The sequence below is a fragment of the Salmo salar genome, chromosome ssa25, assembly GCF_905237065.1.
Source record: "Salmo salar chromosome ssa25, Ssal_v3.1, whole genome shotgun sequence".
In the NCBI taxonomy this organism is placed as follows: domain Eukaryota; kingdom Metazoa; phylum Chordata; class Actinopteri; order Salmoniformes; family Salmonidae; genus Salmo; species Salmo salar.
In genome coordinates this window covers 3,078,320-3,095,440 of record NC_059466.1, presented here as the reverse complement: position 1 = coordinate 3,095,440, position 17,121 = coordinate 3,078,320, and the positions used below count along the sequence as shown (strand labels likewise).

The 17,121-nt window shown below is 41.0% G+C and overlaps 1 protein-coding gene across 1 annotated transcript in view; it reads left to right on the top strand.

Moving 5' to 3' along the window:
* Positions 1–17,121, top strand: part of LOC100380858 (E3 ubiquitin-protein ligase MYCBP2) — a 356,005-nt gene that overhangs the window by 42,790 nt on the left and 296,094 nt on the right. Inside the window, 2 exon segments of the mRNA XM_045707688.1 lie at positions 1,782–1,935; positions 12,646–12,842. Of these exon segments, the coding sequence (XP_045563644.1) occupies positions 1,782–1,935; positions 12,646–12,842 (351 nt within the window).

The window sequence follows — 17,121 nt, the reverse complement described above, 5'->3', positions numbered from 1 at the left end:
GACCATTTATTACTCCTCCACCAAACTTTACAGTTGGCACTATGCATTGGGGCAGGTAGTGTTCTCCTGGCATTCGCCAAACCCATATACATCCGTCAGACTGCCAGATGTTAAACCATTATTCATTACTCCAGAGATTGCATTTCCACTGCTCCAGAGTCCAATGGAGGTGAACTTTACACCACTCTAGCCGACGCTTGGCATTGTGATCTTAGGCTTGTGTGCGGCTGCTTGGCAATGGAAACCCATTTCATGATAATCCTGGCAAACAGTTCTTGTGCTGACGTTGCTTCCAGAGGCAATTTGGAACTCAGTAGTGAGTGTTGCGACCTAGGACAGACGATTTTTACACGCTTTAGCTTTTGGAGTTCTTGTTCTGTGAGCTTGTGTGGCCTACCACTTTGTGACTGAGTCGTTGTTGCTCATAGACGTTTCCATTTCACAATAACAGCACTTACAGTTGACAGGGGCAGCTCTAGCAGGGCAGAAATTTGACAAACTGACACACAGCTTAATTATATTGATTGCATAATAGGCTACTCTATTTGATACAACTGAAATATGATCAGATGTTCAATGATGGTTGGATAGAAAGTTAGCCTATGTTAATGGCTATTTCTAAAAACAACAGAACGGCAGCCTGGTATGCTATAAAGCTGAGGGATGGGGCCGTAGAAAAGTAACCACTCTCTAAAGGACTGACATTCCATGAGATCAACATTATAGTGATCTACATGGTAATACCAAGGTTCTGTATAGATTAACTTGTGCTATAACTGCTGGGCCCTAAAGTTCAAAAACCTTCCTTAAATGCGACTTAATTTCCCCCTCAATCATAGCTGAACCTTGGACACAATAAAATATTTCTTCCATTTATCCAATAAAATATACTCTTCTATCTCATTCTGTAGTGGAACCGGCCAATTAATGAACCAATAAGGACGAACAAAAACAAGCTCCTCACGCTAATGAGGACAGAATAACTTTTTCTTTACTTAGGGTACCAAATGGCACCCTATTCCATATGATGTGCACTACTTTTGAGCAGAGCCCATAAGGATTCAGGCTCTGGTCAAACGTAGTGCACAATTTAGGGAATAAGATGCTATTTGGGACTGCCTTAATTCTGTTCTAACAGGCAACCCTGAGGCAGGCCTTTCTAGGCCAAATCGTTACCTTTAACTTACCCTCTCAGAGAGAAGCTATCGTTATAGGCTGATCAGAATGGATGTGAAACTTGGCTGTAATGCCCACACTGTACACACTGTTCAGGCTCGGAGCCTAGTAGAGGAAACTGAATGTTCTCTGGGGTCAAGTTCATTAGAGTAAACTGTAACAAAATGTTTTGCAACGGAAATGAAAATTTTTATGTCAGGTAGATGGTCCTCCCTGTCTCAATCCATTTTCGTCCGTTAGGGCCTAATAAAGAAGACGTGGGTTGTTTGGAAGGGGAAGGGGATAAAAGGAGAGCACAGGAGTCCATTTGAACCTTTGCGTAACCCTCCGATTGATAAAACTCAGAAAGATGCCTGTATAGAACCCAATAAATGCAAGTGTGTGTGTTTAAAACAATTTTCTAGCCTAGTTTTGTGGGTTGAGTGTTATTTAGGTTTAACCTCTCTGGGTTTTAGCTGAGGTGGTACCAGTGACTTCCTTTCTCTCTAGATTGTTGGCACTGGGCTATGTTGAGTCTTTAAGCCTCTTTGGTGTGTGATATTTTGATTTCTGTCTGTTGTAGTTTATAGCTATCTGATAACTGTATTGTGTGTTTCTCTCTCTAGATCATTGGCATCGGTCTGTGTGGGGTGTTTGAGCTGATCAAGGAGACGCGGTTCTCCCACCCTTCCCTGTGTCTGCGCAGCCTTCAGGCCCTGCTGCATATGCTGCAGGGACAACAACCAGAGGGCTTCCAGACTGAACCTCCTGATGTACTGGGTGAGTACTAATAATACTATTACCGCTACTACTACTAATATATTTATTTTATATAGCGCTTTCGTTTCAAGTATAATCTCAGTCACTTTAAAAACAAAATAAACCAAAAACAAATTAACCAAACAAATATAGGTATTTGAGCGATGGTCTTCTACATCTTTAGATGTTCCGAAAGGTATTATCTTGAGAGGAGGGAGCAAAGATGGTAAAGCCAAAGTCGTCATCTCTTGATAGTCACTCCTCCATAGGTAGGCAGGCTTCATCGTCCACTACTGAAATGTAGCACCCACATGGGTGATGCTTCACAGTGACTGTAAAAGCGCCAGTAAGACCACCACACCTCAGCTGTGGTCCCGAAAAGCCCCAGATGAAGTGAGCCTCTTCATCCCAGCACACCGCAGTCCACTTCTCTCTATGAACTGGGTCAGGGAGCTAAAAAGCTGATGCTGTTGATTTGGTGTTGCTGCATCATTCAAATCATATTAGTTAGCGAGCCAAGCCAAAAATAAACTGACTTGCCATAATCAGTCCTGCAATTCCCTGTGTCACCACCAGATATTTCAGTTAATCTATCAACAAGTTATCTAAAAAATTATAATAAATTGATGAAAAGATAATAAAACCTGTTCGCTAAAAGTGAGTTAGAAGTTAATACGTCTCTTTTTATCGCCAAAACAAAAGATGGCCAATCATGCAAAGCCTCAGACGAGGCATGGAAAATGTATTTAAAATGTAATAAAATGTATGCACTCTACTGTAAGTCGCTCTGGATAAGAGCGTCTGCTAAATGACTAAACTGTAAAATGTAAATGAAAAGTAACCCCCTCTCACAACCTGTCGGTCTCAGCAGATGCTAGCTCAAAGAAGCACCAGCATGGTTCAAAATGGGTTTGGCCAAAGGTATTACAAAAATTGAAGAGACACTTTCTGAACGCCTCATCAAAATTGATGTGTTGGTTGATAAACTCCACGAAGACCAGAAAGTCACAAAGGGACGAGTGACAAAGTTAGAGAAAGACCATGCTGACCACCAGGCTGCTATCCTGGAAGTCCACGAGGATGTTTATCAAAAGCACAAGAAGTTGGAGGACTCCATTTTGACACAGAGGATACATTTGAACCTTAGAAAAATGTCCAAAGCGCTCAAATTTCCTGAAGGCAATGGAGGGAAGAGATGCCATCGCCTTTCTACAGGAATGGATTCCCAGAATCCTGGATCTACCCCCTTCCGCGAGAGAGCCAATCGTACACTACGGAGAAATGAACCCAGGGAATTTGTTATTAAATCGCTATGGTACCAAGACAGTGTCCGCATCCTCGCTGCTGCCCGAGCAAAGGGAGAGCTCAAATATGGAGATGCGAGGATCTTTACTGCTCTTTCTCCCATACTACATGAGGAGGATGGCTTTCTCCCCACTCGAGGCTTCTGTGGCAGTCTGGCTTGGCATATGACCTGCGCTACCTGGCGACTTTGTGGATCGAAACCAAGAATGGTGAGCGCACATTTGACTCTGAAGATGTCTGAAGCATTCATGAAGAAGAAACTCCCTGACTTGTTCACTCCGACTACATCATGAGGAACTGAATTTCAAACTTGGATACAGTGGATAGTGAACTGTTAGAACATGGCGATATAACGAAATGACTCTCCGATATGATCGACTGTCTGGCTGGCAAGATGGCTAACTTGACAATGACTAGTGAGGTAACGTTGGAACATGGCTAATGTTGGCTGCGCTATTCAGCCAGCTAGCTAATTTTACATTAGTGTGACTATAGCTACACAGCATAGTCACACTATGTCAGGTAGTTTGAATGCTTTTATTTTTCGCATAGAGATCCAGTCGGGTTGGTTAAATAGTTGTGGCTGTAGACTGGGTTTCAAGCCTAAATTGTTCATATTACTTAAGGGTATTTTACTAACGTTTTCTGTCTTGTTTATAGTTAGTGATTTATGCTAGCGTTAGTGATACCGAGGCAGGAATAAGCTACACACTAGCTGGCACTAATGTTAACATATGTTTCCCATGCCAATAAAGCCCCTTGAATTGAAGCTAGCTGGCTGCTTATAACGTTAGCTTTGGGCAACAGGGTTCAGTAGCTGGCAAGCTATTTATTTTCATGAACTGAAGTTCAATTTCAATAGGTGAACAACAAGTGGCAACCTAGCTAATACTTACAAGGATTCCTAAATCATTGCTAAGAATAATGAAAATGACTGCAGTTTCTACTGGTCATTGTTTTCAGGCTGGTTGTATTGGGGCTAGCTAGGTACCAAGCTAAAGCTAGTTACCTCAGAAGTTGTGGTCGAACATATTATGCTTTATTGCCAACGCGGTATTGTAAACACATCGTTCGTGGCCTGTGTTTTCTTGTTTGCGGACTTTTTTGTACAGCTTTGACAGTGCTACTGTATATTTTTTGACACGCAAAGACCCAAACGACGTTCCATAGTATTGTAGCGACCCGCACAGACAGCTGTGGGTTATGTGTTAGGCTATTAGTGGGTTGTGTCGTACTTACCAGTGTTCGCGGGGTCATGCCAATCAACCTGCTATCTGCCAATCACGGGAATGCCTGGAATGTTCTCATACCGGGTAGCCTGGTGGTTGGCGGAGTGGCGTGGAGGGGGGTTGGGCAGGGGGATGGAGCATTGGAAGTTAAGACCGGGTTTAGCCATTGTTCTCTCTCATACGTCTGGGCTTCACAAGAGAAGGTCACGGTTGGTTTGTAGGGTACCTTTCATTTATTTGGCGTGGGCTACGGCCAAACAGTAGCCTGTGTTAAGTTGGGTTAATAAACTGTCCATTCTTAACTCCATCCTCTGTCTAGACAATTGTTCCTTTATGATCTAGTCAGGTCATTACAGTATGTATGTATGTCGTGAAGCTAATAGCAGTGACGCTATTACTGTGTAACTCCGGTAGGGCAACATCTGAAAAATAGCGCACTTGGTAGTGTGTACCGGTGCTCAACCTGTCGGCGAAAACCAACATCACCCACGACAAAGAACGGTTGATTGTCAAGGGCAATGATTTTCATTATCTTGGCGTTAATGGATTTCACCTTTTTAAGTTGTCTCGCTGAAATGGTCTTACTCTTTCAAATGACTGCTCGACTTGTTGACTGCTCGATCCACACAGCAGACTTTGTGGGCTAGGTTAAGAATGCTGTGTTGCAAGTGTAGCGCCAAATTTTACGTGGTGCAACGACGTTATGTAGGTATGCACATCGGCGTTAAACTAGACATCGGCTGATACAGACGTTGGCATTTTTAGCTAATATCGGCCGATTCCAATATGCGCATCCCTAGGTTAAATGATACTCATTTTACTCCCCTGCCCATAACAGTTAATCTAGAGTTAACATTTCTTATTCCTGCAGGCAAATAAGCAAGCATTTCGCTACACCCGCAGTAACATCTGCTAAATATGTGTATCATTAAAATTGTATTTGATTTGAATGGAACTTTAACTACTGGGTGTAAGTATTTATCAAGATCTATATCAGGTCATTCAGCCCTGCTGGCTTCATTACCAGTCAGTAAAACGCCTCAAGAAGATGGAGGTTTGGCACTTACTAAATAAATAATCCTACATTTCTGAACACTCATATCGACATCTTTTTTAGCACCAATAACAACTCTGCCTCCCTCAATTTTTATAAGGTTCTTAACCTCTTACATCTAGACGTTCCGCTAGCGGAACACCTGCTCCAATATCCAATGATAGGCGTGGCGCGAATTACAAATTCCTCAAAATTACAAAAACTTCAATTTTTCAAACATATGACTATTTCACAGCATTTTAAAGACAAGACTCTCCTTTATCTAACCACACTGTCCGATTTCAAAAAGGCTTTACAGCGAAAGCAAAACATTAGATTATGTCAGCAGAGTACCAAGCCAGAAATAATCAGACACCCATTTTTCAAGCTAGCATATGTCACAAAAACCCAGAAGACAGCTAAATGCAGCACTAACCTTTGATGATCTTCATCAGATGACACACCTAGGACATTATGTTATACAATACATGCATGTTTTGTTCAATCAAGTTCATATTTATATAAAAAAACAGCTTTTTACATTAGCATGTGACGTTCAGAACTAGCATACCCCCCGCAAACTTCCGGGGAATTTGCTAACAAATTACTCACGATAAACGTTCACAAAAAGCATAACAATTATTTTAAGAATTATAGATACAGAACTCCTCTATGCACTCGATATGTTCGATTTTAAAATAGCTTTTTGGTGAAAGCACATTTTGCAATATTCTAAGTACATAGCCCAGCCATCACGGGCTAGCTATTTAGACACCCGGCAAGTTTAGCACTCACCAATATCAGATTTACTATTATAAAAGTTTGATTACCTTTTGTTGTCTTCGTCAGAATGCACTCCCAGGACTGCTACTTCAATAACAAATGTTGGTTTGGTCCAAAATAATCCATCGTTATATCCGAATAGCGGCGTTTTGTTCGTGCGTCCCAGACACTATCCGAAATGGAAAATCAGGGTTGCGCGCATGGCGCAATTCGTGACAAAAAAAATCTAAATATTCCATTACCGTACTTCGAAGCATGTCAACCGCTGTTTAAAATCCATTTTTATGCCATTTTTCTCGTAAAAAAGCGATAATATTCCGACCGGGAATGTCCATTTAGCTAAACAGAGGAAAGAAAACAAAGCTTTCGGTCGACGCGGGCACGAGCCTGAGTCTCACAGTACTGTAACCAGCCACTACCCAAACACGCTACTTTGTTTCAGCCAGAGCCTGCAAAGCCACGATTCAGCGTTTTGCCGCCTTCTGAGAGCCTATGGCAGCCGTAGGAAGTGTCACGGGACAGCTAAGATCCTCACTCTTCAATAAACAGAGACAAGAAGAACGACACCTTGTCAGACAGGCCACTTCCTGCATGAAATCTTCTCAGGTTTTTGCCTGCAATATGAGTTCTGTTATACTCACAGACACCATTCAAACAGTTTTAGAAACTTTAGGGTGTTTTCTATCAAAAGCCAATAATTATATGCATATTCTAGTTACTGGGCAGGAGTAGTAACCAGATTAAATCGGGTACGTTTTTTTATCCAGCCGTGAAAATACTGCCCCCTAGCCATAACAGGTTAAGAGAAAAGCCCACTCTACCCTAACAAATGCTTTCTCAGCATCCGAGACAGCAGCGGTAGAAACTGTATTTGAGCGGTTTAACCACATTTGATGTAAGAGCCTCCTCATATTATCAGTTGAGGTTCTTAATAAATCCTAATTGGTCACTAAGTATAATATTAGGTAGTGCCTTCTCTAAGCGTATCGCAAGGGTCTTAGTAAGAATCTTGCAATTCACATTAAGGAGGCTGATAGCTCTAAAATTCCCAGGTTCTGTAGTATCTCTATCCTTTATAGGAATCAGCGATATCAAAGCCTCATTAAAGGTGTGCAGGGAGCCATTTTTAAATGCCTCCTGCTAAACCACTGCCAATACAGGTACAATAATGTCAGTATACAGTACCTGTTAAAGTTTGGACACACCTATTCATTCATGGGTTTTTATTTTGACTATTTTATACATTGTAGAATAATAGTGAAGATTTCATAACTATGAAATAACATGGAATCATGTAGTAACAAAATGTGTTAAACAAATCAAAATATATTTTAGATTCTTCAAAGTAGCCACCCTTTGCCTTGACGACAGCTTTGCACACTCTTAGCATTCTCTCAACCAGCGTCATGAGGAATGTCCAACAGTCTTGAAGGAGTTCCCACATATGCTGACTACCTGTTGGCTGCTTTTCCTTCACTCTGCGGTCCAACTCATCCCAAACCATCTCAATTGGGTTGAGGTTGGGTGATTGTGGAGGTCAGGTCATCTGATGCAGCACTCCATCACTTTCCTTCTTGGTCAAATATCCCTTACACAGCCTGGAGGTGTCCTGAAAAACAGGACCATCGGGTTCCATCTAAGCGCAAACCAGATGGGATGACGTATCGTTGCAGAATGCTGTGGTAGCCTTGCTGGTTAAGTGTGCCTTGAATTCTAAATAAATCACCGACAGTGTCACCAGCAAAGCACCATCACACCACCACCTCTTTGCTTCACAGTGGGAACCACACATGCGGAGATCAACCGTTCATCTCCTCTGCGTCCCACAAAGACACGGCAGTTGAAACCAAAAATCTCAAATTTGGACTCCAGACCAAAGGACAGATTTCCACCGGTCTAATGTTCTTTGCTCGTGTTTCTTGTCCCAAGCAAGTCTCTTCTTATTATTGGTGTCCTTCAGTAGTGGTTTCTTTGCAGCAATTCAACCATGAAGGCCTGATTCACAGTCTCCTCTGAACAGTTGATGTTGAGATGTCTGCTGCTTGAACTCTGATGCATTTATTTGGGCTGCAATCTGACGCTGGTAACTCTAATGATCTTATCCTCTACAGCAGAGGTAACTCTGGTCTTCCTTTCCTGTGGCGGTCCTCATGAGAGCCAGTTTCTTCATCAGCCTTCGTTTTTGCGACTGCACTTGAAGAAACTTTCAAAGATATTAACATTTTCCGTATTGACTGACCTTCATGTCTTAAAGTAATGATGGACTGTCGTTTCTCTTTGCTTATTTGAGCTGTTCTTGCTATAATATCGACTTGGTCTTTTTCCAAATAGGGTTATCTTCTGTATACCCACCCCTACCTTGTCATAACACAACTGATTGGCTCCTACTTGTTAAGAAGGAAAGAAATTCCACAAATTAACTTTAAGAAGGGACACCTGTTAATTGAAATGCATTCCAGGTGACTACCTCATGAAGCTGGTTGACAGAAAGCGAAGTGTGCGCGAAGTTATCAAGGCAAAGCGTGGATTCCATGTGTTATTTCATAGTTGTGATGTCTTCACTATTATTCCACAATGTAGAAAATATAAAAAAATAAAGAAAAACCCTTGAATGAGTAGGTGTGTCCGAAACTTTTGACTGGTATTATAGTTGTATAATATTTTACAGGAAGGCCATCCAGACCAGGTGATTTCCCTGCTTTCATAGATAAAATGACACTTCCTACGGCTCCCATGGGCTCTCAGAAGGCGGCAAAAAGCTGAATCGTGGCTTTGCAGGCTCTGGCTGAAAAAAGTAGCACGTTTGGATAGTGGCTGGTCACAGTACTGTGAGACTCAGGCGCGTGCACGAGGGGACTCTATGTTTTATCTTTGAACGAAAACCACCGCTCCCGGTCGGAATATTATCGCTTTTTTACGAGAAAAATTGCATAAAAATTGATTTTAAACAGCGGTTGACATGCTTCGAAGTACGGTAATGAAATATTTAGATTTTTTTTGTCACGAAATGCGTCATGCGCGTGACCCTTATTTACACTTCGGATAGTGTCTTGAACGCACGAACAAAACACCGCTATTTGGATATAACTATGGATTATTTTGAACCAAACCAACATTTGTTATTGAAGTAGCAGTCCTGGGAGTGCATTCTGATGAAGAACACCAAAGGTAATAACATTTTTCTTATAGTAAGTAAATCTGACTTTGGTGGAGGCTAAACTTGCTGGGTGTCTAAATAGCTAACCCGTGATGCCGGGCTATGTACTCAGAATATTGCAAAATGTGCTTTCACCGAAAAGCTATTTTAAAATCGGACACCTCGATTGCACAAAGGAGTTCTGTATCTATAATTCTTAAAATAATAATGTTTTTTGTGAACGTTTATCGTGAGTAATTTAGTAAATTCACCGGAAGTGTTCGGTGGGAATGCTAGTTCTGAACGTCACATGCTAATGTAAAAAGCTGGTTTTTGATATAAATATGAACTTGATTGAACAAAACATGCATGTATTGTTTAACATAATGTCCTAGGGTTGTCATCTGATGAAGATCATCAAAGGTTAGTGCTGCATTTAGCTGTGGTTTTGTTTTTTGTGACATTATATGCTAGCTTGAAAAATGGGTGTCTGATTATTTCTGTCTGGGTACTCTGCTGACATAATCTAAAGTTTTGCTTTCGCTGTAAAGCCTTTTTGAAATCGGACAGTGTGGTTAGATAAAGGAGAGTCTTGTCTTTAAAATGCTGTGAAATAGTCATATGTTTGAAAAATTGAAGTTTTTGTATTTTTGAGGAATTTGTAATTCGCGCCACGCCTATCATTGGATATTGGAGCAGGTGTTCCGCTAGCGGAACGTCTAGATGTAAGAGGTTAAATCTACCCTTCCTCTGCTAGTGACTGACTAAATATCTCATCTTGTAATAGCATGGTGTTGATTAAATCTATCCTTCCTCTGCTAGTGACTGACTAAATATCTCATCTTGTAATAGCATGGTGTTTTTTAAATCTACCCTTCCTCACAGTTTATATCTACTATAGCATGACATGTGAGGGCAATGGGACCAATCTGGCAAGTAATCCCATTTACCATGAAATTAGATATCAAGAATACATCTATTCTGGAGTGTGTCTTATGACAGTGGGAGAAGAAAGTATATTCTCTACCATTAGGATGGACTGATCTCCATATGTCTAAGGTGCACATTCTGCTAGCATATGTGTTGCAAGTCTATTCTTTGGTGTGGAGTTACCTGTAAATGTACTTCTATTAGTCATGTCCATCACTTGGTTAAAGTGTCCAGCAAGGACGATCTACCCCTCCATATTTCCCAGTATAACGTTGACCTCATGAAAAAAATCAGGGTTCTCCTTGTTGGGAGCATATATGTTGCATAACACTACCTTATAAGAGCCTCAATGCAGATGCGCCTGCCGGCTCATCAGTGTTGCTTCAACATTAAAACATTTAAAGTATTTTGCTCATCAGAATAATCACCCCATTTTGTTTTGAATTAAATGAGCTATGATAAACTTATGCAACCCAGCTTAAAATTTTAGTGCCTCTATCTGTTAAATGTGTTTCCTGTATGAACACAATTATCTGCCTGTTTTGATTTTAAATATGTCTATCTTTTTCCTCTTCACTTGGTTACCACAACCGTTTATATTCCGGTGTTATGTTTACATAACCATTATCCATATTTGCACTGAGTAGTTTTGCCTCTGAGCAAGAAGTGTCCCATTTAACACACTTGACAACTCTAATGAACATCATATAACATTTCACAAAATATGCTCCAGCTGTACAATAAAACGGTGTAAATAAACAGAGAAAACAAATTCCAAAATAAAACAAAGCAACTTGGAGCGTAAAGTTGCTTCGCAATGAGTCAATCATCACAGAACTGTCTTTGAAGCTGCAGAAGATAACCTGCAGCCTCAGCTAAAAGATTCCTAATGGTCCGTGAGGCGCTTGAAAGGCTAAATTAGTCCCGCAAACACATAGGCTACCTTCATTTGTAAACGGCATACAATTCAACTTGTATTTTACCTTGTCTCGTCGTCGTTATCTAGGCCAAACACCTTGCTCTATCAAGAATCTCTCAGTCTCCACATTGTCCTTGACAATCATTTTATTTCTCTTCCAAATAAAGAGCAGGGTCGCTGGGAATGCCAGTGTGTGCCTGGCGTTGTTTCTTCGCCGTTGCAAACTTCTTCCTCTTTATTGCCAGTTACTTGGAAAGGTTCCGGGAAAAAAGACAGCCGGCGGCCTTCCCACCAAACGCCTTCCTTTCGCTGCTTTAAGTACCTTCCCCCAGGCTGTAGATCGTAGGGTCGGATGAGAACCATTCTCGGGGTCCTATTCTCGTCAGGCATGGTTAAACTGCGATGGGTTTGTTCAAATTCGAATTCGTGCCTGTCATCAAATCCTTCTGTGATGATTTTCTGCACACAAGATTAGTCCACCACCAGCCTCACGCCTCTCTTTCAGATGAACCAATCTCACCGTATTTATCCTACTTCTGTTCTCAAGTTCTTTGACACGATTACACAATATGTACATATTTTTATCGTGATTGTCATTAACCTTCTCCAGACGGCCAATTTCTCGCATGGAATAGCCTTCATTTCTCAGAACAAGAATAGACTGACGAGTTTTAGAAAATCTCTTTTGTTTCCGGCCATTTTGAACCTCTAATCGATCCCACAAATGCTGATGCTCCAGATACTCAACTAGTCTAAAGAAGGCCAGTTTTATTGCTTTTTTTAATTAGCAGAACAGTTTTCAGCTGTGCTAACATAATTGCAAAAGGGTTTTCTAATGATCAATTAGCCTTTTAAAATGATAAACGTGGATTAGCTAATACAACGTGCCATTGGAACACAGGAGTGATGGTTGCTCATAATGGGCCTCTGTACGCCTATGTTGATATTCCATTCAAAATCAGCCGTTTGCAGCTTCAATAGTCATTTACAACATTAACGATGTCTACCCTGTATTTCTGATCAATTTGATGTTATTTTAATGGACAAAAAATTAGCTTTTCTTTCAAAAAGGACATTTCTAAATGACCCTAACCTTTTGAACAGTAGTGTATACACAGTATATTTACAGAGCTCTATTACTAGCACACGTGCATGGGCAGACACGCACAATGCATGTATACCTTCAGACGCGCAAACGCAAATAGACCAAGACACACACACACAGAGGCATGCACGCAAACACACACTTGCACGCACTTGTGCAGACACAGGTAAACACACACACACACACACACACACACACACACACACACACACACACACACACACACACACACACACACACACACACACACACACACACAGCCCCTCCTAACCCTCTATATTCTCCCTACAGAGTCTCTGTTCCAACTGCTGCTGGAGACAACAGTGCGCAGCACGGGGATGAACGACCCCACGGGGCAGGCCCTCACCGCCCTGTCCTGTGCCTGCCTCTTCAGCCTGGTGGTGTCCTGGGGAGACACGGGCAAGACCCTGCAGGCCGTCTCCGCCATACTCACCAACAACGGCAGTCATGCCTGCCAGACTATCCAGGTGAGATGACGCTGTGCCACACAACTCGAAACGATTCAACACACTTCCCTACTCAGGTTAGACTTGTTAAACCTGCTCCACACCACCAGACTGTCTCAAGGCAGCAGCATCTGGAGCTCTGAAGGAGAGCAGAAATTACATTGGAGTAAATGTCAAGCTTCTGATTTCCACCCTCTTATGTTACCCCGCCCGCATTCTTCCGGCAATTAAGTTTAGAATATTTGTGTGTGTGTACATTATTTTCTGTTTGAGTGATACTGTTTGTGTGTGTGCATTTGTCTGTCTGTAACCATGTATATCCAACCTTTTAATGCAAATAAAGTCATGCCATATAAAAATATATTACAACAGGTGTGATGAAAGCAGCAAGTGTCGATACAGTTTTGTAAATGTCAACAGACAATTTGTTGGCTCGGCATGGTGGGATCTTTGTCTCGGAGTTAATTATGCGACCATTGCGATGGAAACGGTTTTATGCGCAAATATTGTTAGAATGACCATGTCGATGTCAACATGCAGTTATGCGATCCTATGCTGTATGGTTTTCCCACTGCGACTTGGAAAATCATGCACAGTTTTATAGGCTACAGATTAAATAAATTATGATTTCAACTTCACAGGGTGGTAAAAGTGCACGGGGATGAGTTTGATGCTCCTTTTCCAAAAATATGTGAATTGGTCTTATGTAGCAACATTTTAAATGTACTTTTTTACATTGGATAAAAGTACACTCCGAGCTAGAAAATGGTATATCATACACTCCAGTTGAGGAACAATGAGAAAGTAATTCTGATTTGAAAGTTGATAAACTTGAAACCCTGCTTTTGGGAAAATGTCCCTTTGAATATTTTTGGTACACCTACTGGAGACCTCTTCTTTGTCTATACCCATTCAGCATGGTTCACACCCTCTTAAGCCTTAGCCTCACCCATCTCTTTAAGGATTCACAGTGTAGTAAACAACCAAAGATTTCAATACTAAAAGTAGAGGCACTTTATCTAGTCCTTGGCCTATATCCTAATCTGACTTTGGTGCAGGTCATGCTATTCTTCACATTACCGTCTCTGGTAAACCCACATTATATCAAATAAAATCTGTTTATTGTAACATGCACAGGATACAGAAGGTGGAAATGGTACAGTGAAATGGTTACTTGCATAGTGGAGTCTTTTGTTTAGACATGTATCTAGCTAGCTAAACAATGAACCATATTCCCAACTCTAATGCCGCATTCAAAAAAGAAAAATGTGAACATCATCCAACATTCTTGAGCTCCGACACAGATCATACACGTAACGTTAGCTACTGAGCCAGCCAGCTAACGTTAGCTAACAGTACGCGCTAACTTGCAATGAAAATGACTTTCTGACAAAATTTGAAACGTGAAGTTTGCATACACTTAGGTTGGAGTCATTAACTCGTTTTTCAACCACTCCACAAATTTCTTGTCAACAAACTGTAGTTTTGACAAGTCGGTTAGGACATCTACTTTGTGCATGACACAAGTAATTTTTCCAACAATTGTTTATAGACAGTGAATTTTAAGTGAAATAATCACAATTCCCGAGGGTCAGAAGTTTACAATACACTAAGTTGTCTGTGCCTTTAAACAGCTTGGAAAATTCCAGAAAATGATGTCATGGCTTTAGAAGCTTCTGATAAGCTAATTGACATCATTTGAGTCAATTGGAGGTGTACTTGCGGATGTATTTCAAGGCATACCTTCAAACTCAGGGCCTCTTTGCTTGAGATGATAGGAAAACCAAAAGAAATCAGCCAACACCTCAGAAAACAAATTGTAGACCACAAGTCTGGTTCATCCTTGAGAGCAATTTCCAAATGCCTGAAGGTACCATGTTCATCTGTACAAACAATAGTACGCAAGTATTAACACCATGGGACCACGCCACCGTCATACCGCTCAGGAAGGAGATGCGTTCTGTCTCCTAGAGATGAACGTACTTTCATGCGAAAAGTGCAAGTCAATCCCAGAACAGCAGCAAAGGACCTTGTGAAGATGCTGGTGGAAACGGGTACAAAAGTATCTATATCCACAGTAAAATTAGTCCTATATCGACATAACCTGAAAGGCCGCTCAGCACGGAAGAAGCCACTGCTCCAAAACCGCCATTAAAAAAGCCAGACTACGGTTTGCAACTGCACATGGGGAAAAAGATCATACGTTTGGATAAATGTCCTCTGGTCTGATGAAACAAAAATATAACTGTTTGGCTTTAATGACCTTTTATGTTTGGAGGAAAAAGGGGGATGCTTGCAAGCTGAAGAACACCATCCCAACCATGAAGCACGGGGGTGGCAGCATCATGTTGTGGGGGTTCTTTGCTGCAGGAGGGACTGGTGCATTTCACAAAATAGATGGCATCATGAGGTGGGAAAATGATGTGCATATATTGAAGACATCAGTCAGGAAGTTAAAGCTTGGTCGCAAATACGTCTTCAAAATGGACAATGACCCCAAGCATACTTCCAAAGTTGTGGCAAAATGTCTTAAGGACAACAAAATCAAGGTATTGGAGTGGCCATCACAAAGCCCTGAGTTCAATCCTATAGATAATTTGTTGTCAGAACTGAAAAAGCGTGTGTGAGCAAGGAGGCCTACAAACCTGATTCAGTTACACCAGCTCTGTCAGGAGAAATGGCCAAAATTCACCCAACTTATTGTGGGTAGCTTGTGGAAGGCTTCCCGAAACGTTTGACCCAAGTTAAACAATTTAAAGGCAATGCTACCAAATAATTGAGTGTATGTAAACTTCTGACCCACTGGGAATGTGATGAAAGAAATAAAAGCTGAAATAAATCATTCTCTAATATTATTCTGACATTTCACATTCTTAAAATAAAGTGGTGATCCTAACTGACCTAAGATAGGGAATTTTTACTAGGAGTAAGTGTCAGGAATTGTGAAAAATGGAGTTTAAATGTATTTGGCTAAGGTGTATGTAAACTTCCGACTTCAACTGTATACGGCTACCTAACGGTGTTCCGTACACTTGACCTTATTTTAGCTCCCAAAAAATGCAATTCTTCCAGTTCAATTGGTAGATATTAATACCATTGTAAAGCACAATTTCTTCCCTTTCCAGCAAAATCAATGACGAGACCTCCACGCTACCCGTCTCTGCATGATTGAAGAAGGCAATGGAGCTCCGCTGGGTCTTTTTAAAAATGGCGGCGCTGGAAGCGAAGGCTACTGAGTGATAGGGGAAGATGTGTTGTGTTGGGAAACAGCTTTTTTAACCCGATTTGTCAAACTTAATACGTCAAAACACTTCAAAGTGTTTATATAATGTCTCATTACATACCTATTTGAAGGTTTGTGTCGAATTTGAATAAGGGATTTATTTTCAGAAGTTAACAGTGGCTGTCGCTGCTTTTGAGCGTCATGATGGCATGCAGTAATGAAAAATACACTTGATTGAATGAAATATTAATGAATTCACGTGTAATTAACTTTACACTTACCATTGATAATGTCTTGATAAATATACCGTTAAATATGAGTTACACAAAGTAGGGAACTTTATTTTCAGAAGGGATGCATGTGATTCTGTTCAGAGAGATGAAGGAATGCTACTTTTGTATAATGTTAATGAACGAAGCATGAGAATGACTAGGGTTAATATTATATCTTCCAATTGCATGGGAGAAATACTTTTATAAACCACTAAACGTTAGTAAATTACTGTATAAAGCAACGATATTAATATAAAAATAATTAAAACAGTAGTAACACCAACTCACCTTGTCCTCTCACTCCATCATATACACTGAGTGTACAAGAACACCTGCTCTTTCCCTGAAATATGCAATAACGTTATGTTGGATTACATGGAAATGATATCCATTTCCTTTGCACTATCTTAATTAAGTATGTTGCATGAACACAAAAAATCCCTCATTTTAATTGTATTATGACAGGAAATGTCTGGAAAGGGAAAGGCCCGACAGAAGCCCAAGAAACCGCACCACTACACCCCCGAACAGCTACAGGAGGTGAAGGCAGGGAAGAGCCTTAGGGAGGTGGCTCGTGCCTCCTGTCGGCACCTGTTTACAGGGAAGCCAATGGTCCAATAACGTTCCACATAGTTCACAGTAACTATTGCAGTTCGGTGACATGCTGTCTTTTTAAGGAATCCCGTTCATTTTCTTTACCTATGCACAATCAAGAGCAGAAAGAGGGGCACGCAGGAATGTTGCGTCTCAATTTTGGTTAGAGCATGTGATTTGCAAAGTTTAATAGAATTTAGGACATGCTTTA